At 41.3% G+C, this 21961-nt stretch overlaps 1 protein-coding gene across 1 annotated transcript in view; it reads left to right on the plus strand.

Moving 5' to 3' along the window:
• Positions 1-207: 207 nt before the first annotated feature.
• Positions 208-21961, plus strand: part of DOCK1 (dedicator of cytokinesis 1) — a 340787-nt gene continuing 319033 nt past the window's right edge. The window contains exons 1-8 of the mRNA XM_054382721.1: positions 208-243; positions 1472-1574; positions 8572-8612; positions 11164-11219; positions 13446-13542; positions 16454-16602; positions 20723-20858; positions 21774-21931. Coding sequence (XP_054238696.1) covers positions 208-243; positions 1472-1574; positions 8572-8612; positions 11164-11219; positions 13446-13542; positions 16454-16602; positions 20723-20858; positions 21774-21931 — 776 coding nt within the window. The remainder of the gene's footprint in view (positions 244-1471; positions 1575-8571; positions 8613-11163; positions 11220-13445; positions 13543-16453; positions 16603-20722; positions 20859-21773; positions 21932-21961) is intronic.

A 21961-nucleotide genomic window follows, 5' to 3' on the forward strand; every position in this document is an offset into this window, starting at 1 on the left:
GGTGCATCTAAACAAACCTGAGAGTGTTCTCAGTCCAGAATCCTTTCTGCCCTTCTTTAGATCTCTTATATCAGCAATAGCTGGGTGTGACATGAAGGTTCTTCAGAATTTCATCTTCAAGATCACTGGCACAGAGTGCCCAGAGAGATAGTAGATGCCCCATCTCTGGAAGCATTCCAGGTCAGGTTGGATGGTGCTCTGAGTAAGATGATCAAAGTGGAAGGTGTCCTTGCTCATAGCAAGGTAATAGATGGTCTTTAAGTTCCCATCCAACCCAAACCCATCTATCATGCTATGGTCTCTCACATTGGACCTCCTCTTGCTCATGCTGGATGGTGGCTCTCCAGGCTTTTTCCAAATCCAGTGCTGGAAAGGGAAATGTTTTTCACTTTCAACTTTCACACTCCTCATCCTGCCTGGGACTGGAACCGCTCAAATATTTGTGAAAATAAACGTTTGGTGAATGTGCAGATTGAGGAAGCTTTTAGTGTCTGCTTATGAGTACAGTAAGATAACTTGATTATAATGCCATAAATGGGGGAATAGGGCTAATCCATCCCATAATTCAGTGTCTTTTTGCAGATACCTCTGGAATTCAAGAATTCTGAAACCATGTTGCTTTTAAATAGAGTATGCATGCAGTAAATTAATGAAGTTAATTAACGTTAGTGGTGGTGATTTCATTTTGTAAAGATACTTTGTGGCTTTTCTCTGTTGAGCTGATGGTGGAAGATAGCACAGTCCCTACAGAACTGCATAAAACTGACACAAAGGGCTGGAAAACAGGGAAGTACAACAACAAAAAAATGAATTTATTCTTAGGAAGCAAAAGATCAAAAATGGAGTGAAGGCTATCTGTAGGAAGTGGACTTGTGGCTTTTTGAGGTATGAGGGGACCTGTGACTTTTTGTTACGAGGGGAGCTATTAATGTGGGTTCTGTGCCCTTTGTGGAAAGGAAGGCCAATGGCATCCTGGGTCCCTTCAGTTTGGGGGAGACTGAGGGATGACCTCATTAATGGCTATGAAGATATTGAAGGGTGAGTGTTGGGAGGCTGGAGCCAGGCTCTTCTCAGTGATGTCCACTGGTAGAGCAAGGGACAAGAGGTGCAAGCTGGATCATAGGGGATTCCACATGAACACAAGGAAAACCTTTTTCACTGTGAGGGTGAGAGAGCACTGGAAGAGGTTGTGGAGTCTCCTTCTCTAGATACTTTAAAGACCCATCTGGATGCATTCCTGTGTGGCCTGCCCTAGGTGATCCTGCTCTGCCAGGGGGGTTGGACTTGATCTTTGAAGGTCTCTTCCAGCCTCTAACATTTTGTGATTCTGTGAAAGGCCTTGGCCAAATGTTCGCTATTTTTATTGTACCATCTCCTGTAGAAAAACATTGAGAATGGTGATGACTAATAAACACAGCTATGTGGAGAAACAAAATCTCTGGAAGTTATGTTGTCTTGCGTGTTCTAATAGCAGCGTTTTCTCTGCCCAGCTCTCTACAACTACGATGCGAGGGGCCCAGATGAACTTTCCTTACAAATAGGTGACACAGTGCACATCTTGGAAACGTATGAAGGTAAGCTGGTGAAAGCTGCACTTAAAAACACTTGTTTCTGTAACTGCCTTAGTTCTGTGACCTTTCATTTGTGAATGAATTACTTTGTTGCTAAAGGACAAACCTCGTTATTTCTAATGAACACTGAAATAACTAATTCTAGATGTGAATGAAGATGCTTGTGGTTGATACCTGCTGAAATCTCATTTATCTTTCTGTGAATGTTTATTTGTCTGGATCAGTTGTAGCATCTGCCCTACGTTAGAGAAATGATAGATGGTTTTTGGATACCCTTGGGTGATGCAAAAGAGCCTACTGCTAAAAAGTGTTATCTGAATTTGAAAGTCACCTGGGTCCTAAATTATTTATACCTCTTAGGGATGAGTACATATGTTACAGTGCTGTGGATGGCTTTCAGACTCTTCAGATGTTTTGCTTGTTTTGAAATGAAGCTGCAGAAACATTGTATCTACCAAAAAAATCTTTCCTCCTTCATCCAAGTAAAAGGGAATTTGAATGCTGAGTTTGATAATCAACAGAATGCAAAGATTGTCAGAACACTTCAGCTCTTGCTCCATCCAGTACTGAGCCAAGTGAAAAACAGCTCTTTAATTATACCCTTGGCTTGATATTTTATGGCATGCTTCACTTCGGAAAGGTGTAAGTAACATAACTAAATTATCATAAACTGGTTTGGGTTGGAAGAGACTTTGATGATCACCTAGGTCCAACTCCATGCCATTGGCAGGGACACCTTTCACTAGACCAGGTTTCTCAAGGCTCTGTCTAACCTGACCTTAAACGCTTCCAGGGAGGAAGCATCTGCAACCTCTTCCAGTGTCTCACCACCCTCACTGTAAAGAATGTTTTCCTAATCTCCAGTCTAAATCTCCCTTTTTCCATCTGAAATCCATTCCCCCTCATCCTATCATAACAAGCCCTTGTAAAACATCCCTCCCCAGCTTTGCTATAGGCCCCATCAAGTACTGGAAGGCTGCTCTAAGGTCTTCCTGGAGTCTTCTCTGGGATGAACCACCCCAACTCTCTCATCCTGTCCCCATAGGGAGGGTGCTCCAGCCCTCTGATCATCTTCATGACCCTTCTGTGGACTCGCTCCAGCAAGTCCATGTCCTTCTTACGCTGGGGGCACCACAACTGGACACGGCTCTCCAGGTGAGGTCTCCCCAGAACAGAAGGGTGGAATTGCCCCTCTTGTCCTTGTCACATCTTTTGGTACAGCCCAGGACATGGTTGCCTTTTGGGCTGCTGGTGACCATTGCCAGCTCATGTTGAGTTTTCCATCAGCTGACAGTCCCAAGTCCTTCACTTCAAGACTCTTCTCAAGCCACTCTTCAACCATCCCATATTTGTGCTTGGGATTGCCCCAACCCAAGTGCAGGACCTTGCACTAGACCTTGATGAACTGAGCATGGGCCCACGCCTCAACCCTGTCCAAGTCCCTCTGGATGGCATCTCTTCTTTCAACCAGACCATGTAGCTTGATGTCACCTGCAAGCTTGCTGAGGGTGTGTGTTTAAAATATTGTAACACTTACTGTTTTATAAAACTGTGATTTACTCGAATATTTGATTTATTTGCTTCTCTAGACACTGATCTTGTGGTAGATCTGTGTGATATATTCATTCTAGATACTGGCTTAATAGAGTTTTTTTAATTCTTGCATTTACTGAAACTGAGTTATTTCAACAGAAGTAGCAAGCTCTACTCATCACTGTGCAAATGAGTTTTGCTCATTGTTCCTAGGATGGTATTTTCTTACTGCTTGCAGCTGCAATGCAAAGTTTGACTCCAAGCAAAGTAGTCTTTCTATTATCTGAGGTTATAGAATTTAATAAAAAAGCAAAAAATCCAAATGCAAATGGAGTTATTTAAATATCAGGCAACTTTGTACTTTAATATTAAAATTAATTTATTTAATGAATGTGGAAGGAACTCTGAAGAGAGGATCTGAAATTGTATCAGATGATGACTGCTGCCAACTAAGTGGGGCAGTGGAGATGACTCATTTTTCCTTCAGACTTTGAATGCAGAGAGACCTTCACACTCATGGTTGCTAAGCTTTGAGCACATGGGATGAGTTCATGTTAAAAGAAATGCAAATAAGTTAATGTTCTTCTAAACATTTTATACAATGATTACTCATTATGTACCTGCTGTGATGGGAAATTAGATGCCATAATTCTTATCTCTCTTGTTCACAGAGCTGCCATTATTAGGTAATTATTTGAGCTGTTTGATCTCTGTGTTCCTTTACACAATTTTTCTAGTTCTTGCCCCAGGAGGTTTAGTACCATATGCATCAACTTGCAGCTGTGCTCCTGGGGACATCCCTGCCATGGGTCCTGTCTGAGGGTTGTATTTGGCACATCTCAGTGTAGCCTGTGTGTGGAAGAGCCCCCAGAAATGAGCCTGAGGTAGAAAACTCATTTGAAAGGTCAGAAATCCCTGAATCATTTTGCTTGGAAAAGCCCTTTAAGGTCAAGTCCAACCATTATTTAACTCTAACAAGTCTGGTGCATCTCCATGGCTCCAGAACTACAATCTACTGCTTCAAAGTTTGGAGGCACATCTTCATTCAGTTTCTGTACGTTATTTGGTGAGATAGGCAAGTGGAACATACCACCAATTGTGGCTTATTAAGATGAATAGTTATTAAATATAACAGTAAATAAGCCTCAAACCCAATCTTGCTCATTCTAACAGTGGTTAATTTCTAGAGCTGCTGTGGGAAGAGAGTTTGGATTCCCAAGTAAGTATTTTCAAATGAATTATTCCTGATACTGTGAGAGCAAAGTTGTTTGTTTTTGTTTTGCTGTGTTTTTAAATGCAGCAAATATTTTTGTCTAGGTAACTGCTTAGTAAATAGATACATCATTCAAGATAAACAGCAGTAAATGTTTGGGTATCTTGCAGCTTTGAGAGACAAATATTTCATTGGGTATTTACATAGAAGCATATTACCATTTGTTAAATCCCATAATCTACAAGTACCTGATAGCAGGTTGGAGACAGGGTGAAGGTTGGTCTCTTCTCCATGCTAGTTATCAATAGGACAAGGGAAAATGGCCTCAAGTTGCTCCGGGGGAGGTTTAGGTTGGACATTAGAAAAAATTTCTTCACTGAAAGGGTTCTCAAGATTGGAACAGGCTGCCCAAGGAGGTGGTTGAATCCCCATCCCTGGAGGTGTTTAAAAGATGGAGAGATGTGATTGCTGAGGGACATGGTTTGGCACCAGCCTTGGTAGAGATAGAGGATGGTTGGATTTGATGCTCTTAAAGGTCTTTTCCAGCTAAAATGGTTCTGTGATTAAGGGTGTGTGGAAACTAACAAATCAATAAGCTGTTTAAAAGCCCTGCTCATTTCAGAAAAAATTTTGGTGTCAGCCTGTTTTTCTCTGGTGTTTCTGTTCGAAACTGAATTGGCCATGAGTGAAGAGGATCTGTGCCATGTACTCCAGGGAAATGTTTGACACCCGGTATTTCCCCTTTCTACTCACAGGCTTGGAATTTTTTTTTTCTAATTTTTCATTATCTTCAAACCCACTAAGATTATAAAATCAAGAATTAGAATTGAAAATTAGGCAGGGCCACAGTGTAGGTTGATGGGTGTGTTAGGATACCTCTTAAAGTCACTGAGAAGCTCATGTACATCTCTATCACTTTATTGTTGTTGTTTTTTATTATTTTTTATTGTTGTTTTAGTCTGGAGCACTAGATACCACTCAAAGCAGCAGCAGCTATTTTACCCCTTATCCAGTGTCTGTATCCAGCCAACTGTATTGCATGTTGAAGAAAAATTAGTTTTGTGACCTTAATTGCATTAATTAGAAACAGAACTGTTGATAATTGGAAAAGACTTTAGAGATCATCAAGTCCAGCAGGTTACCTAGAGCTCACAATCCCACCATTACTGCGAAGAAATTCATGTGTGAGGGAGTTGGTTGTTGTGATAGGGCCTGTGTTTGGAGAAGAGTAGCCCTCATCTTTGATGGAAAAGTAAGAAACTGAGCAGTCCTTATGGTTTAGGTAGTTGATTAGAGAGGACTTCATGTTTTTAAATTACATTGTCCCTATAATGTGTGTTGATGGCAAGACTGAGAGCCTCCAGTTGAATTAGTGACACGTAGCTCTCTTTGAAAACTGAGCTCCCAATTGCTTAGCTACAGGCTGGATACCCAGGTGGTAGCTGCCAGTGAAGAGCCTGGTTGGACATGCAACTAGCAGGAGTGCAACCAGTTCTCCAAGGTAGAATTTGGTTACCTTGTTACCTGCAGTCTCTTGTAGCTCTTAATGCTTGTGGCAAAGCTTCACAAAGCCAGATGTTCGGTGGTGAGGAGCTTTCTTAAGTACGTGGCTTTTTAATCTGCAGGTGTGCTTTCCAATTCTAGAGTTGGAAAGCACAGAAGATGGGATGGGAGAAGCAATGTGGCAGAGATAATATGGTTGTATGTTCTTTAGTTTCTTCAGTGTGTTTGATCAGAGTTATGGTGCTTCTCAGTTTAGGTACCAGAACTTGAAAACATTGTTTTACTCATAAATTTGAGGGAAATCAGATCTTTAATAGGATTGAAATGTATGTCTCTGCAGATGTCAGCCAGTGGAATTAAGTGCTAGCAGCAGTGCTTTGCCTTTTTTGCACCTGGGCCAGAAACAGTATGTGGTCGTTTCAGCAAGTTTTTGTTGATATTCCTGAAAGGAATGGGAATCTGAGATGTGAGGCTATGGCAGCCTCTGTAGGGGTGTGAACTGTGTTGGTTGTAGACACCAGATTAAAGACAGAACCAACCATCCCCAGGTGATCATGGAGGATGGGCTTTGGATGTGGTGGGAAGGTGATGACTTTTTACCTTTTGCTGATGGAGAGCAGATGGAAAGTTCTGTGTGCTTGGGACTTTAATTTGCATTTGTAGTCTCAGAGTGTAGATAATGAGTTTATCAGCATGGGTTTTCTTCATTGAGCTTTATTCCTGACCTAGATGTTATCAGGAGTGGGACTATAGGTTTTTCTGTAGAATCAGACTGGTTTGGGTTGGAAAGGACCTTTAAAGGTGTTCTAATTCAATACCCTGCAGTCAAAAGGGACATCTTCAACTAGAGCAGGTTGCTTAGAGCCCTAACTTGGAATGTTTCTGAGATCTGGCATCTACCACCTCTCTGGGCAACTTGGGCCAGTGTTTCATGACCCTCAGTGTAAAAAACAATTATTCCTTCTATCCACTTTGAAATTTCTTCATTTAGTTTCAAACCATCACCCCTTGTCCTGTTCCAGCAGGCCATAATAAAAAGTCTGTCCCCAGCTTTTCAGAGGCCCTTTTAAGCACTGAAAGGCCACAGCAGGGTCTCCCTGGAGCCTTCTCTAGGCTGAACAACACCAACTCTCTCAGCCTAGCCTCACAGCAGAGGCTAGGTGTTCCAGCCCTCCCATCATTGCTGTGGCCTCCTCTGGCCCTGCTCCAACAGGTCCATGTCTCTCCCATGCTGAGGACACCAGAGCTGGCCCCAGCACTGCAGAGGGGGGGTCTCAGCAGAGCAGAGGAGCAGCTTCCCTTGACTTGCTGGCCACACTGATTTTGTTACAGTCCAGGATTCGGTTGACTTCTGGGCTGCAAGTGTATGTCATTGGCTCATGTCCAGCTTTTCATTCACCATTACCCCCAAGACTTTTTTGTCTGCTTTGTGATTCCCTTATCCTCACTATGCTGATCTCTGCAGAGGGATGCTTTGTTGGAAAAAAACCCTGTTTGAGCGATGGAGGGGCTGATATTACACCCATACCCAGGCCTTTAAAAGCTGCAGGGGGCAGTTTTGGTCATCTGGGGAATTCCCTGGAGTGCTGAACAGGACTGAGTTGAAGGAATGAGCCACAGACGAAGTGAAATGCAAAACAGCTGCAGTGTGAGCATGTGAGCAAGCTGGCACTGAACGATCTAGATGATCGTTTAGCTGGAGCTATGTGCAGAAGATCTCATCTGCTTTCTCTGGCACATCATCTTCAATGAGGCAAAATGACTGTAGTGTGTAGGGCTTTGGTTTTACTTTGGTTATCCAGGCACAGACAGAAGTGGATGGCTGGAGAAACACTAAAAGCTGTAATGGTGATGGCTTGCAGATGTGGCGTGAACTGAGGGCACAATAACTGAGGCAGTTTTCAGGCATGGCCACCTGTCTTGGACTACAGCACAGGCTGAAGAATGATGTGGCATCAGGGCTGCTGCAGGGTGGGTGTTCACTGCCTCATTCTCAGAGCTGTAGGGCTGCTGGCTTTATATTTCGACATGTGAATTGTAAAAAACAAAGTATTCTTGGTTTCTGTTGAGGTGACAAACTGCTGATCTGCATTTGGAAATGTGCATAGGGTATGAAATCCAACTAGTCAAACAGGATGTAGTTGTGAAGTTAATGCTCTTAAGTTGGTTTTATGTTGGTAAATTAGTAATTAAAACTAAATGAGTGATGATGAAACATGCCATGTGAAGTACTATCTCTGCCATGTAGGCTTCTCCATCACTTTGAGGCACTTGGAGGTGTTGAGTTAAGGGTTGAACATGGTAATCTTAAAGGTCTCTTCCAACCAAAATGATTCTATCATTGCTTTGATTTTTATAGCTTCTAAGATAACTTATTTTAGCCAGGGTATTAATTCTGCAGAGAATTTTAAGTTCAGGTAGGATGCTTGTATGCATGTTGAGGGTCATGAAGCATGATCACAGAATCATAGGATGCATTGGGTTGGAAGGGACCATTGAAAGTCATCTTGTCCAACCCCCCTGCAGTGAGCAGGGACATCTACAACTAGATCAGGTTGCTCAGGGCCCCCTCAAGTCTGATCTTGAATGTCTCCAGGAATGGAGTCTCAGGCATGTCTCTGGGCAACTTGTTTCAGTATTTGCCACTCTAATTGTAAAGAAACCATGTTAAGGTGCTGCTGAGTTGAGAAGGCATGGTTAGTAGGTGATATTAATGAAGTTTTTAATGCTTTTCCCCTTTTTTCCTCCTAGGTTGGTACAGAGGTTACACACTACGAAAAAAATCCAAGAAGGTAAGTGTTGTTAGAGCAGAACACTCATTTTTCTCTGGGATGGGGGTGTATTATGGCATTGGGTGTGTTGTTACAAGAGATCTCAGAGATGTATTATGGGGCTGCTTGAGAGGGATTTACCCTGTGTCTAGTAATCTGTAGTAACTGCTGGTTCTAGTCTCAGCCTCTAGAAAATGTGGATTTCTGAAGTTAACCAAAACTTAGTTTCGCAAGACCTAAAAGCTGAGTTGAACATGGATATATATATTTTTTTTTTTTTCAATTTAAGGGTATATTTATGTGCAGTCACCGTAACAGGCTTGATGTACAAAATGTCTTGATGTGCATCAGCTGGTTTTCTGCACTAACTGGTGTACTGAAGGCTTTACCTTAGTGAAGTTCAGAACTTTATGTTCTAGTTGATATGTTTAGAGGCTGACACTTCGTTTCACTGTCTGTTAAATAATGTATCGCTCGTAAAACACAATTGCATCTTGGAAAGTGAGTTGGAGATCAGCGTGGTGATTTTCAGGTGTGATCTGTCAGAGGGGGAGTCATCTTCTACAGTGTAATTTTGCTTTGTTGTTAGGCTTTTAGTCTGCAGAAAGGGCTGTTCTTTACAGCAGTCTCTCTGGGATAGGAAACGGCACATGTACTGGTTTTAACATTATAGGTTTATTTTTTGGGCCTTTACTTGGTAGTAATTAACCAGAATTAAACTGCTGCTGGTTTTGCTGCTTTTAGTTGTGGGGTTTTTTTTTTGTGTTTTGTTTTTTTTTTTTTCTTAAAGTCAAATACTTCAGCTGCAATGTTTGCCTACAGAACAGAGGTGCTTTTGGAGTCGCTTCTGCATGTCTAAAAGCACAGAGCTGAGCTGTGTGGTTTATCCCACCCATTTTCTAACCAAGCCTGTTCTGCTCTATTTTGGTATTTTCTTTTTTCAGAAATACACAAAATTTCTTATGAGGTCTGTTTTACAAACACACCTTGTACAGCCTAAGCAACAATTACACGTTCTTCCTGAAATTGAACTGATTTCATATGCTGCATTATTTCTCTGATTGCTGCTGAATGTAGTGATTTTTCTTGACTTTATTTTACTAGGCAGAAACATACCCCTCAGTCTTTACTCCCCCAGTTCATATTGCTTTCGAAGGATTTTTTTTTGTTGTTGCATTCCTGAATCCCAGCATGGTGGGGATTAGAAGCGACCTCTGGAAATCATCTAATCCAACCCCCTGCCAAAGCAGGATCGCCCTCAGTGTGTTGTACAGGGTCACAGTGTCCAGGAGGGTTTGGAATCTCTCCAGAGAAGAAGAGTCCTCAAACTCTCTGGGCAGCCTGCTCCAGGGCTCCAGCACCCTCACAGGGAAATTTTGACTCCTGTTCAGATGGAATTCCAGTTTGTGCATTTGTCCTGTCGCTGGACACCTCTGACAGGAATCTGGCCCCATCCTCTTGCCCCCCTCCCTTTAGACATTAATAAGCATTGAGACGATCCCCTCTCAGTCTGCTCTTCTCCAGGCTAAACAGCCCCAGGTCTCTCAGTCTTTCGTTGTTAGAGACATGTTTCAGTCTCCTCATCTTTGTACTGGACGCTCTCCAGAAGATTCTTGTCTCTCTTGAACTAGACCCAGTACTCCAGATGTGGCCTCACTAGTGCAGAGGGGGAGGAGAATGTCCCTTGAGCTGTTGGCCATGCTCTTCCTGATGCACCCCAGGTTGTCCTTCTTGGCCGCAAGAACATGTTGCTGGCTCATGGTGAACTTGTTGTCCAGCAGCACTCCCAGGTGGTCTTCAGCAAAGCTCCTTTCTAGCCAAAAACTCCTAACCTGTACTGGTGGCAGGGGGTTATTCCTCTCCAGGTTCAGGACTCTATGTTTGCCCTTGTTGAACTTCATGAGGTTCCTCTTCACCCAGCTCTCCAGCCTGTTGAGGTCTTGATGCATGGCAGCACAGCATGGTGGGGTGTCAGCCCCTCCTCTTTCTTCCACAGTAAGGCAACCTGCTGTCTTGTCTGTTCTTACACAATGTATATTTTAACTGGAAATAGTGGAGAAATCACTTTGGGAAAAGAAGCAATATCTTATAGCATGGTAAGAAAGCGTGGTTAGATGTGAGGAAAATAAGCAGAAAACCTGGATTATGGACAAAGTGTCCTTTTGTAGGAGATCTATTTAAAATAATCTCTTTCATGCTTTCAAGAGCAAGTCTGGTTTGTTTTGCATCTGCATATAATCACCTTGGGATATGGAGAATCACGGCCAAGTGTTCCTTGAACTAAGAGAGGAAACATGCCTTTTTAAGACCACTTTTGACAGAAAACTGCTGTCTTCTTCAATATTGTGAAATTGAGTTTAAAAAACACCACGTCTGTTTGCTGAGGTTACAGTAACACCTTGAAATGACATGCCATACAAAATGCAAATGAACATGAAAAAAAAACCAAAACACCATGACATGACTATCCTGATGCTTAAGAGAATGTGTCTTGGCATATTTTTAGGTAATAGATACAAGATATTATGTGCAGCTGGTTATTTAAAACTTTTTTTTTTTCCTTTTCCTCAAGGGCATTTTTCCAGCCTCGTACATACATCTGAAGGAAGCAACAGTTGAAGGCAAAGGGTAAGTTTGGTGTGAAAATAATGAAAATCAATTTTTCTATTAATGTTTGCATAATTTCTGAATATTATTGGATAATTTACACTCATTTCCAGTCAGTTAAGGAGCTGATGACTAAAGCGTGTGGTTCTTTTTGAAAGGATCTGAAATTGGTAACTCACGAAGTTTAAAGGTGTCATCAGCAGCAGTGCTTCGGGCTAGTACTGGCCATAGCTGCTTTGTCATAGCTGAGCTAAAGCAAAACCTCCTGTCTTAATGTAAAGATTTCAGAAGAATTAATGTTGTACCATTTCTTTTTCTAACTTCTACTGTTCTTTCAACCAACTTCCTCTACTCCCTGCCCCCTGCTTTAGGTCTAACTTCAGTTTTCCCAACTTTTATCTTCCAGACCTTAAGTCTTACAGCTTCTGTCTTTGATAGGAGATGCTTTTCTTTTGGGTGGATAAAACAGAAGTAATTTCTTAATTCCCTCTTCACTGAATCTTGTAGACTGAACTTCTTACTGAAACTATTGTTCAGACATCTTTTTTTGCCTGACTTCTGTCCTGTAGTTCATCTTGTGCTTCTCCTGCTCGCTTGCCTGATGTGTGATACTAAATAGTTTGAATTAATTAACAGCTGTTCATGTTCAAATCTTTATACATAAAGTCAGCATTGGTGGACATGCATGTAAGCATTCTTAAAACTGATTTAAAAATTGTTAAACGGGAAAAAAAAATCCCAAAGCACAGGAAAAACAAAATGGACTGAAATTAATAAATAGCCAGGTATCAAATGGAGTCAAACAGGATTGAAATATTTTTTTATTCCTTTTATGCCTGATTTATTTTTATACACTGTTAAATATGTAAATGGTAGAGCTACTAATCACAAGATTGCTGCATAATGACATCTTTCTTGCTGATTACAAAACTACCTTTAAGTACTCTACTTCTGAAATATTAAATGATGGAGCTGTTGTTTCTTACTTTTGTGGCTCATCGTTTTAAACAGAGAACTAGGGAAACTTAATGACTTGCATGCTTATTTTTAATTGGCAAGACCAGAATTTTCTTTTTATTGGCAAGACCAATAACTTGGAAAACAAGTAGGGATTAATGTCATGGCACTGTAGGTCATGCATATCTGGCTTTCATCGTAGTATCGTTTAGGCTGGATAAGATCTTTCAGAATATTGAGTCCAACTGTTAACTCAGAACAGCCAAGTCCATTTTGTTTGCTTCTTGTGAAATTAGTATCTCAATAACAAATTATGTAATTGAGGTATGTATCGATAACCTTATCTTGTGAGTATGAAAATCAAAGTATGGTGGGAGTTGGAAGGGATGTCTGGGGATCATCTAGTCCAACCCCCTCTGCTAAAGCAGGGTCACCCAGAGCAGGTTGCTCAGGATCACAGTGTCTGAGTGAGTTTAGAATCTCTCCAGAGAAGGAGACTCCACAAATTCTCTGGGCAGCCTGCTCCAGTGCTCTGGCATCCTCACAGCAGGGAAAATGTTATTCACGTGCAGATTGAACGTCCTAGGTTACAGTTAGTGCCTGGTGCTTCTTGTTCTGTCACTGAGCACCACTGAAGTGAGTCCAGCATCATCCTTTTGCCACCCACCCTTTAGCTCTTGCTGAACATTGAGAAGATCCCTTCTTGGGCTGCTCTCCTCCATCCCAAACAGCCCCAGGTCTCACAGCTTTTGCTCCTCACAGAGATGCTCCAGGCCCCTCAGGATCTTTGTAGTCTACACTGGACTCTCCAGCAGTTCCCTCTGTCTCTTGAACTGCAGAGCCCAGAACTGGACCCAGTATTCCAGGTGTGACCTCACTAGGGCAGAGTAGAGGGGGAGGAGAACCTCCCTTGATCTTCTGGTAGGACTTTCTTAATGCACTCCAGGTCACCATGTATGTAATATCAGGATAAGAGGTGGGGAATAAAATGGCATGAGCTCATTAGTATACTCTCAGCCCATCAAAGTACATTTTTATGTCCTGTGGTTGTACTGGTGTGCAACATTTCTCTTGTATCTAGTTTTTTTTTTTTTTTAAACTTATGTAATCAAGGAATCATGGAATGATTTGGGTTGGAAGGGACCTTAAAGGTCATCTAAATAAAGTGATGTTGTTTTAAGTTCTGTCATTATTGAATTGTCCTCAATCGGTTTCTTCTTAGAGGTGATTCAGCCATCCTTCCCAAAACAACTACTTAATGCAAATGTTTTTTCCCCTCTCCCTCTTAAGACAACATGAAACAGTTATACCCAATGAGCTCCCTTTGATCCAGGAGGTGACCACAACGCTGCGGGAATGGTCTATCATATGGCGACAACTCTATGTTGTAAGTATCTACCTGGGAAAATTTCTACAGTAGTGAAGAGTGGTGCTGGGAAAGGTACAGTGAGAAGTATGAAGGAGCTATTAATGAAATTCCACTTCTATTACTCTTTCTAAAGACTTATTTTAATGCTGAAAAGCTGTTTATGATCTTCTGTATTAAGGCACCGGTGTCAGAAGTTTCATAGATTCAAAGAGCTTCAATGTGATGCTAGAGATGTAATGTGTTGAGAAGCAGGGAGGGAGTAGAGAGGCAGAAGTGGACTAAAAACAGTAGAATCTAGAGATGGCACTAAGAATAGCTTTGCCCTTAATTCTGCTGCTGAAGACAGTGAGCATTATGTTTTGGTCTTGTTTGTCTTTTTGGGGGATTATCCTGAGTATAAAATCTGATCTTTATGGCAGAGAAAGGCCACTTGTAGAGCTGCACAAGATTTGATTGTGGTGCACTTCTAAGAAAGGAGGAATAGCAAGAGACATTGTTAACAAGTGTGGTTAACTGCCGAAAAAGAGCTTTGGTGCACTGGGATCCCCTTTTCATCGGAGGTGTGCTTTGCTGGAGGTAGCTGGTTTCAAGCTGGTCAGTCAGCAGATGAGATACTTCATATTGTCCACATCTTGCCTATCAAAAGTCATTAAATGACCATATTTATGTATTTTTCAGTTTGTGATTAGTGTTTGAATATTGAGGAGGTGTTCAGCTGTGATTTGCAGATAGCAGAGGATGTGGTGTGTTCTCCATCTCACTAGTTTATGACTGCCTGCAGCATTGAAAATCATGAACCTCTTTCCCATTTGGATTCGTCTATGGCTTCTAGCCATATGTGCCTGTTGTGTCGTTCTCTGCTGCATTAAAAAGCTTTTAATAATGGGTATTTTCTCTCTGTGAAAAGTTCTCACACTATAATCAAGTCAGCTTCTTGATAATCTGAACAGACTGAAGTCTTTAAGTTTCACAGTCAGATGTTTTTTGGGTTTGTTTTGTTGGTTTTTGCCTCTTTTTTTTTTTTTTTCCCCTCAGCCTTTGGGTCGTTACATGCTGCAATTTTTTGGTGTCTATTAGATGCAGTGGAGAGTTGTGGTTTTTTTTTTTTTTTTTAATAATTCTAGTTGTTCTCAGTTAAATAAAGCCAAGGTGTGGCCTTAATGAAAGGTAGCTATTCTAGGTGGGGGTTGGTCTCTTCTCTCTAGTATCGGATGACAGAATGAGAGGAAATGGCCTCAAATTGTGCCCGAGAGGTTTAGGTTGCATAATAGGAAAACTTTCTTTCCTGAAAGTGTGGTTCAGGCATTGGAATAGGCTGTCCAGGGAAGTGGTGGAGACTTTGGTTAAGAGCAAAGCATTCAAGGCCTATTGGTTGTCTTTGCTTTGATGTTCTATCACAGTAAAAATAAAAAGGCCAGTGCTTGGCAATTTCAGGTTTGCTTAGGTTTGCTGTTTGTTTGCACTCTCGTGGTTTAAAGCAATGTAACAAGTTCTGCTTTGCAGTTAAAGATACGGTCTTTTGTCTCTGAATGAAGGTATGCATGGGTATGTATATGGAAAGCACATTAGATAAGAGGCTTCTTCCATTTTAAGTCTGGTATTTTATCTTTGTGTTCTCTCTTAGCTGAATGTTGCCAAGGCAATTTTGTGTAAGCTGCTGGCACTAGTTAATATTCACAGATTGCATTAGGTGGGAAGGGACCCTCAAAAGTCATCTTGTCCAATTCCCCTATAGTCAGCAGGGACACCTCTAGATCAGGCTGCCCAGGGGGCCACATTGAGTTTGATCTTGACTATCTTCAGGGGCAGGGCCTCAAGTACACTCTCATTGTGAAGAATTCCTCCTAATGTCCTACCTAAATCTACCCTGCACCAGCTGCAAACCATTGCCCCTTGTCCTATGATTCCAAGCCCTTCTAAACAGTTCTTCTCCAGCCTTCCTATAGGTCCTCTTCAGATATCGAAATAGAGCTATAAGGTCTCCTTGGAGCCTTCTCTTCTCCAGGCTGAACAACCCCATCTTTTTCAGCCTGTATTCATAGGGCAGGTGCTCCAGCCCTCTGATCATCGTGGTGGCCCTCTTCTGGACCTGCTCCAGCAGGTCTATGTCTCTCTTGTGTTGGGGGCTGCAGACCTGGATGTGGTACTCTGGGTGAAGTCTCACCAGAGCAGAGTGGTACAATCACCTCTCTTGACCTGCTGGCCATGTTTATTTTGATGCAGCCAAGGATGCAATTTGCTCATGTTGGCTCATGTCCAGCTTGTCCACCAGTACTCTCAATTCCTTTTCTGCAGTACTGCTCTCAATTTTATCACCCCCCCAACCTGTATTGATAATATTGATATTGCTATCTATAATAACAATTAAGGTATTTATTCCCATAAATTTTTGGTGGGTTCTTATTTCTTTGACTTTGCTTCAGATGTTACCTTGTGGACTTACTAGTTGCTGATACACTTGACTTTGCACACTCAGGAATTTTGAAAGTGTTATTCTGTTAACTGGAGGTGGGGGAAAAGGATTCTATAATATTTTGTAGGTGGAATGTTGCAGAACGTGAGCCTCCTGCTGTTCAAAACACACCATTTTGAGTCCTGCTCTACTCAGTCCAGAGAGTCATTGAATCCATCTACTTTGTGAACCAAGAAAAAGTTGTCTTTCTCTTGAATGTTTCTTCTAAATACAGTGTGACTTGGGTTTAATGGTAGCAAACACAAGCATTTGGACTTATTTAGAAACCTTAAAGCAGAGTGCAGGTCTCTTTGTATTCAGGTTTTTTTGTGCCATAGAAAGGCCCCTATTTGAGAGCTTTTTGTAGAGTCATACCTATTTGAATTCTCATTTCCTAATTATACTTTATGATACATATTTAGAAGGTGCTCAGCAAACGTCAGAACTAACTTCCACCCATCTTTTTTCTCCAAACAGCAGGATAACAGAGAAATGTTTCGCAGTGTACGACACATGATCTATGATCTTATCGAGTGGAGATCTCAAATATTGTCTGGGACCCTACCCCAAGATGAGCTCAAAGAACTGAAAAAGAAAGTGACTGCCAAAATTGATTATGGCAACAGGTGTGTGAACAGCGTTTTTTTTTTTTTTTAAGTGTTGATGCTTAAAACCAAGTCAGTTTGTATAATATGTTAGCTGGCAACATCTTCTTGCAGGACTCTTTTATCCCTGTATTTATGGAGATGTAATAGTCATCTGTTAACAGTCCTGTTACAGTCAGATAAAGAATGAGGTTGATACAGCATCTTAATAGTACAAATTATAATATGTAAAGTGGAACCCATACGTAACTCTCTTGCTTGATGATACTATCAATTTGATACTGGTATGCAGTTTTAATGTTTAAGGTCAGTTGGAAAGTACAAGTGTTGCCTGCATTCAAAATATGATTTTAACTTCTCTTGTTTCTGCAGCATAAACAGTTGTTGCCTTCTTGCCACCACCAGCTGTGTATGCCCTCAAGTCACTTAGCTGTAATGTGATGTTGCAGGATTTGGCTCAGAAGTGTTGTTTAGCTCATTGTATCTAGCTTGTACCAGAAGATTAGCAGCTGGGTTTAATAGAAGGAAAAATCTATTTCACAGAAGAGAACGGAATTTCTGAAGGAAATATTTACCACCTTTAAAAAAAGTGGAATCATAGAATCATTTTGTTTGGAAAGGACCTTTAAGATAACATCCAACCATTACCTAACTCTACCAAGTCTAGTGTTAAACCATGTCCCTCAGTAGCACATTTCTGCCTCTTTTAAACACCTCTAGCGGTGGGGATTCAGCCATCTTCCCTTTCAGTGAAGAAGTTTCTTCTAATAATCTAGGTCTCCCCTGGTGCAACTTGAGGTCATTTCCACTCGTCTTGTCACTTACTACTCGAGAGACTGATACCCAGCTTGCTCCAACCTCCTTTCAGGGAGTTGTGGAGTGTGAGAAAGTCTCTGTCAGGATTCATTTCTTCCAAGCTAAACAACCCTGGTTCCCTTAGCTGCTCTTTACCAGATCTGTTCTCCAGACCCTTCACCAGCTTTGTTGCCCTTCTTTGGACCTGCTCCAGCACCTCAGTGTCTGTCTTCCAGTGAGGGACCCAAAAGTGAACCTAATATTCAAGGTGTAGCCCTACCAGTGCAGAGTACAGGGGAGCAATCACTTCCCTTGTCCTGCTGGCCATGCTATTGCTGATCCAGGCCAGGATGCTGTTGGCCCTCTTGGCTACCTGAGCACAGTCTGGGTCATGTTCAGCCAGCTGTCGACCAGCACCCCCAAGTTTTTCTCTAGTGGGCGCTTTCCAGCCACTCTTTCCCAAGCCTGGCGCATTCATGGGGTTGTTGTGATCCAAGAACAGGACCTGGCACATGGCCTTTTTCAGTCTCATACAGTTGGCCTTGGCCCATTGATCCAACCTGTCCAGATCCCTCTTCATAGATTGCATACATTAGATTAGTTAGTAATTCAGACAGGTTAACTTCCCAAACAGTGATCTGGATTGTAGCAAAATGTTGTGGAATGCAGGTTCTGTTTTACAAGTTTTCTATAGATTTATGACTTTCCATTTTGATTGGAAGTGAGAAATTGTGTCATACTCTTCAATCAGGAAATTATTGGAAGCAGTATTTTGAAAGTGGATGGTGGTGTAGGAGTGTGCACCTGGGGACTGCACAAGTTTTCAGCCATCCAGTCTTTAAATCCCTTGTGATGTAAAAAACTATCAGAATTCAGCTCTTTGTGTTTAAATCCTTCAGAACTGCCAAATTTGCAGGAATTCTGTTCATGCACTTTATCAGGAAAAGCTGTGATTTTAAAAAATAAAAAAAAAAATCATAAGTAACTGCATTCAGTTAGTAATTAGCATTTGTAATCTAAGACATGGACTGTTGTACCTTAGCAGACAATTAACCAGATGTTGTTGATATTACTTGTTTGGCTACTGTGTTTTACCATCTGGCTAAGGAGTTGGTTAAAGTTATTCTGAATAACCTCCAGATGCTCAGCATTCAAATACAATGGAACATCTTGTGCTGTGCTTTATATTCATAATGTTCTGATGGACTAATTAAGTGATCAGAACATTCTCTGTGGAGTACAGGAGGGAAGTGAATTTGAACTTCTGAGTAGATACTCACAGCTGAAGGATACCATATGTTTGCAATGTAGTCATACATCCACTTCTGCCTACAGTAAGTTACAAATGATGATTTCAATATCCAGGGAGAATGAATTCATTATGCACCTTATAAATGTTCTCTGATCTAATCATATTCTAGCCTCTTCTGTTTTGTGAAATACTGATTTGTAAATAAGATTTTTCTATAAATAAAGACAACAGTTTTACTGCATGTTGTCAAAATAACTCTGAAAGTAAAAATGATCTTCTGAATTTGGTATTTTTAATGTTTTCCTGAAACTGGGTCAGGTAATTTTGTTGTGAAAACACATTTTGTTGTTCAGTTGCAAAAATCTGTAACTGGGACAGTTTGCATCATTTTCAAGTTGAAGGATAAAACAGATACTAAATCAAACAACTGTTAAATCAAGCACTTGACAGTGTGTTGTCCTTTTGGTGATAAGTTTTTCTTGCAATTTTTGAATTACCTTTTCTGATCCAAGCAGATGTTTTCTACAGAAGGACTCTTCTTCATCCAGATCTGAGAGTTATGGTACAAGTGGTCATCGATATGCTTACTGCTGTAGCTGTTCTCTGGAAAACACTAGTAGTAGGGAAGGGCAAGATGATTTTGGTACCTTTTATCTGATTTAATCATCTTCTCACTGGAAAATTCCTGTGGAAGCTTGGTGTTCCAGGGATCCTTGAGAGAGTTTTGTGATGACCAGGCACAGTTAGAATAGAGCTTTGGAGGTGATTCTGAATAAGCTGCAGCCTTCACTCTGCACCTTGAGTAATGTCCATCCACCTTTGAATTAACAGGGAGGGTCAAGGAGTGATCCTCTTAAGAAGGTGAAACATCTTCATCTGCCACACCACCTGTTCTGTTCAAGTGATTGTGGGTCATGCCCAAAGGGGACATACTCTTATATAAACCATGAACCTCTGTGTGGCTTATCAGATAATGTGAGTTTGATTTAAGATTATTGATCAGATATATTTCAACCCCAAAGTTATTGCTGCTCCATTACAAGAGGTGGCTACAGAGTTGTTCAGCTAAGAGAAGACTCTGAGGGGACCTTCTAGCTGCTGTCCAATACCTGAAGGGAGCCTACAGGAAGGCTTGAGAGAGGGACTTTTCCTAAGGGTGTCTAGCAACAGGACAAGGGGGAATGGTTTTAAGCTGAGGGAGAGCAGGTTTAGACTGGATCTTAGGAAGACATTGGGGGTGGTGGGACTCTGGGATAGGTTGCTCAGGGAGGCTGTGAATGCTCCCTCCCTGAAGGAGTTCAAGGCCAGGTTGGATGAGGGCTTGAGCATCCAAGTCTTGTTGAGAGGTGTCCCTGTTCATGGTATGGAGGTTGGAGTAGATGATATCTAAGGTCCCTTCCACCTAAGCTGTTCTGTGATTCAAAGGAGGAGGAAATAGAGACCATATGTATTGGAATTGAGATGAAGAGATCAGTCTTAGGAGAGATGGGTAGAGAAATGAGAATGAACCTGATTATTTTTTATCCTTGGTTCTGCTGCCAGTACTGTAATAAGGTAGAAAAATATGCAAGATCTTTCCTAAGACTGGATTTGATTATGGCAGAAACATTCTTCTCTCTGGAAGGTAATCACGGATGTTAACGCCCTGCTGACAGAAATCTTGCTTCTGCTTTAAATAAAGGGAAACAGCTTGCTCTTTCCTGGGTCTTGTAGGGTTTTGCTAAAACATGACAGTGCCTGCTTTGGAGGAGAGTGTGGGGTGGGATGAAATGAGCTGAACAGTTTGTATGTGGTGTGACTGCAGTGGCTGGTTGTTCAAACCGTCAGAGGAGACGGTCTCTTGCAAATCTAGGCGTTTTAAGAAATTATTTCCCCAGCTGTTTGGCTATTTCATTTACATCAGCTCTTTCTGTGCTGTGGGAAGTAGTGACTTCCAGCCAGGATGGTTATCTCTGGGTTGGTGACGTGTTAAATTATTTATCAAACTTTTTTCTATCATTTGTTTTTTCTGTGTCAGATGTGCTTGACTTTTAAGTTACAAAATGAGTTTTGAGCACTGTTAATTCACAAGCATATTCTTTTGTGTTTGTTTAGAATTCTGGATTTAGATCTGGTTGTTAGAGATGAAGATGGCAATATTTTGGACCCAGAGCAGACCAGTACAATTAGCCTTTTCAGAGCACATGAAATAGCTTCCAAGCAAGTTGAAGAGAGGCTACAGGAGGAAAAAGTAAGATGCACTGTAGCTTTTCCCTTTGAAATGTAAGATTGTAAGCTAAGTGACTTGTTACCAAATCAATTACTATGCTGAAAGTGTTTATGAGCCAGGCTTGAACCTTAGGTTGTTTAATTGCCTTTTTCATCCTTTAAAAGACTCTAGTAGAATTTATGGTTAAGAGATAGCAGTTAGTCGACTACATTTTTTGGCAACTATCAGATCTATGTATAGCAGGTTTGTTTGTTGGGTTGTCATGAGAGGATCATTATTTGTATGATTTCTCTATTCCAATCCTGAAACACAAGGAGCAAATCTCCAGCCGTTCTCAGACCTGAATAATCAGCTTCTTTGCAATTCAAATCCTTATTTTTAAGAGGAAGAGCATGCCTGTTGTGAGGAGTCCTGCAACAGAGTGTGAAACACGATGTTCCTGAGGGGCTGCTCATGAATGTGCTAGTGCAACTCTGAATTATTGTGACCTGTTAACTTGTAATGGGCCATACACATCCCTTACCAAGCCTGGTGTGAAAATACACCAGTTTCAACAGAATTTAGACTACCTTTTTTTTTTTTTTCTCTTCAATGTAGTGTTATTCTTTATTCCTGCATCAGCCAGCTTCGTTTTTGTCCCATTCATCCCTTTTGCCTAGATAAAGTTTTGTGGAAAGTTTATGGGCACTAAAGTGTGAGGGGTGGGTAACCTGTAGAAATGGCACTACCTTTTCTCCTGTCTTGGCTCTCTGTACCTGTCAGACATCAGATAAAGCAAAGAACAAATTTCCTTGTTTTCTCAGGTATACTTGAGACTTTCTTTCCTGTTTGTTTAGCTTTATTTTGAGATGTCTGTAAGGCTTGGGAAAGCTTCATAGTGGTTTGATATTTGTTATGCTGAGTTAAACTGAAGTTTCTTCTGTTCTTCAATTACAGTCTCAGAAACAGAATATTGATATCAATAGACAAGCCAAGTTTGCTGCCACTCCTTCTTTTGCTTTATTTGTAAATTTAAAGAATGTAGTCTGTAAGATAGGAGAAGATGCTGAAGTCCTGATGTCTCTGTATGATCCACTGGAATCAAAATTTATCAGGTTGGTGTGCTCCTGAGTGTAATCCTTAAT

Source organism: Indicator indicator, chromosome 7 (assembly GCF_027791375.1).
Source record: "Indicator indicator isolate 239-I01 chromosome 7, UM_Iind_1.1, whole genome shotgun sequence".
Taxonomy (NCBI): domain Eukaryota; kingdom Metazoa; phylum Chordata; class Aves; order Piciformes; family Indicatoridae; genus Indicator; species Indicator indicator.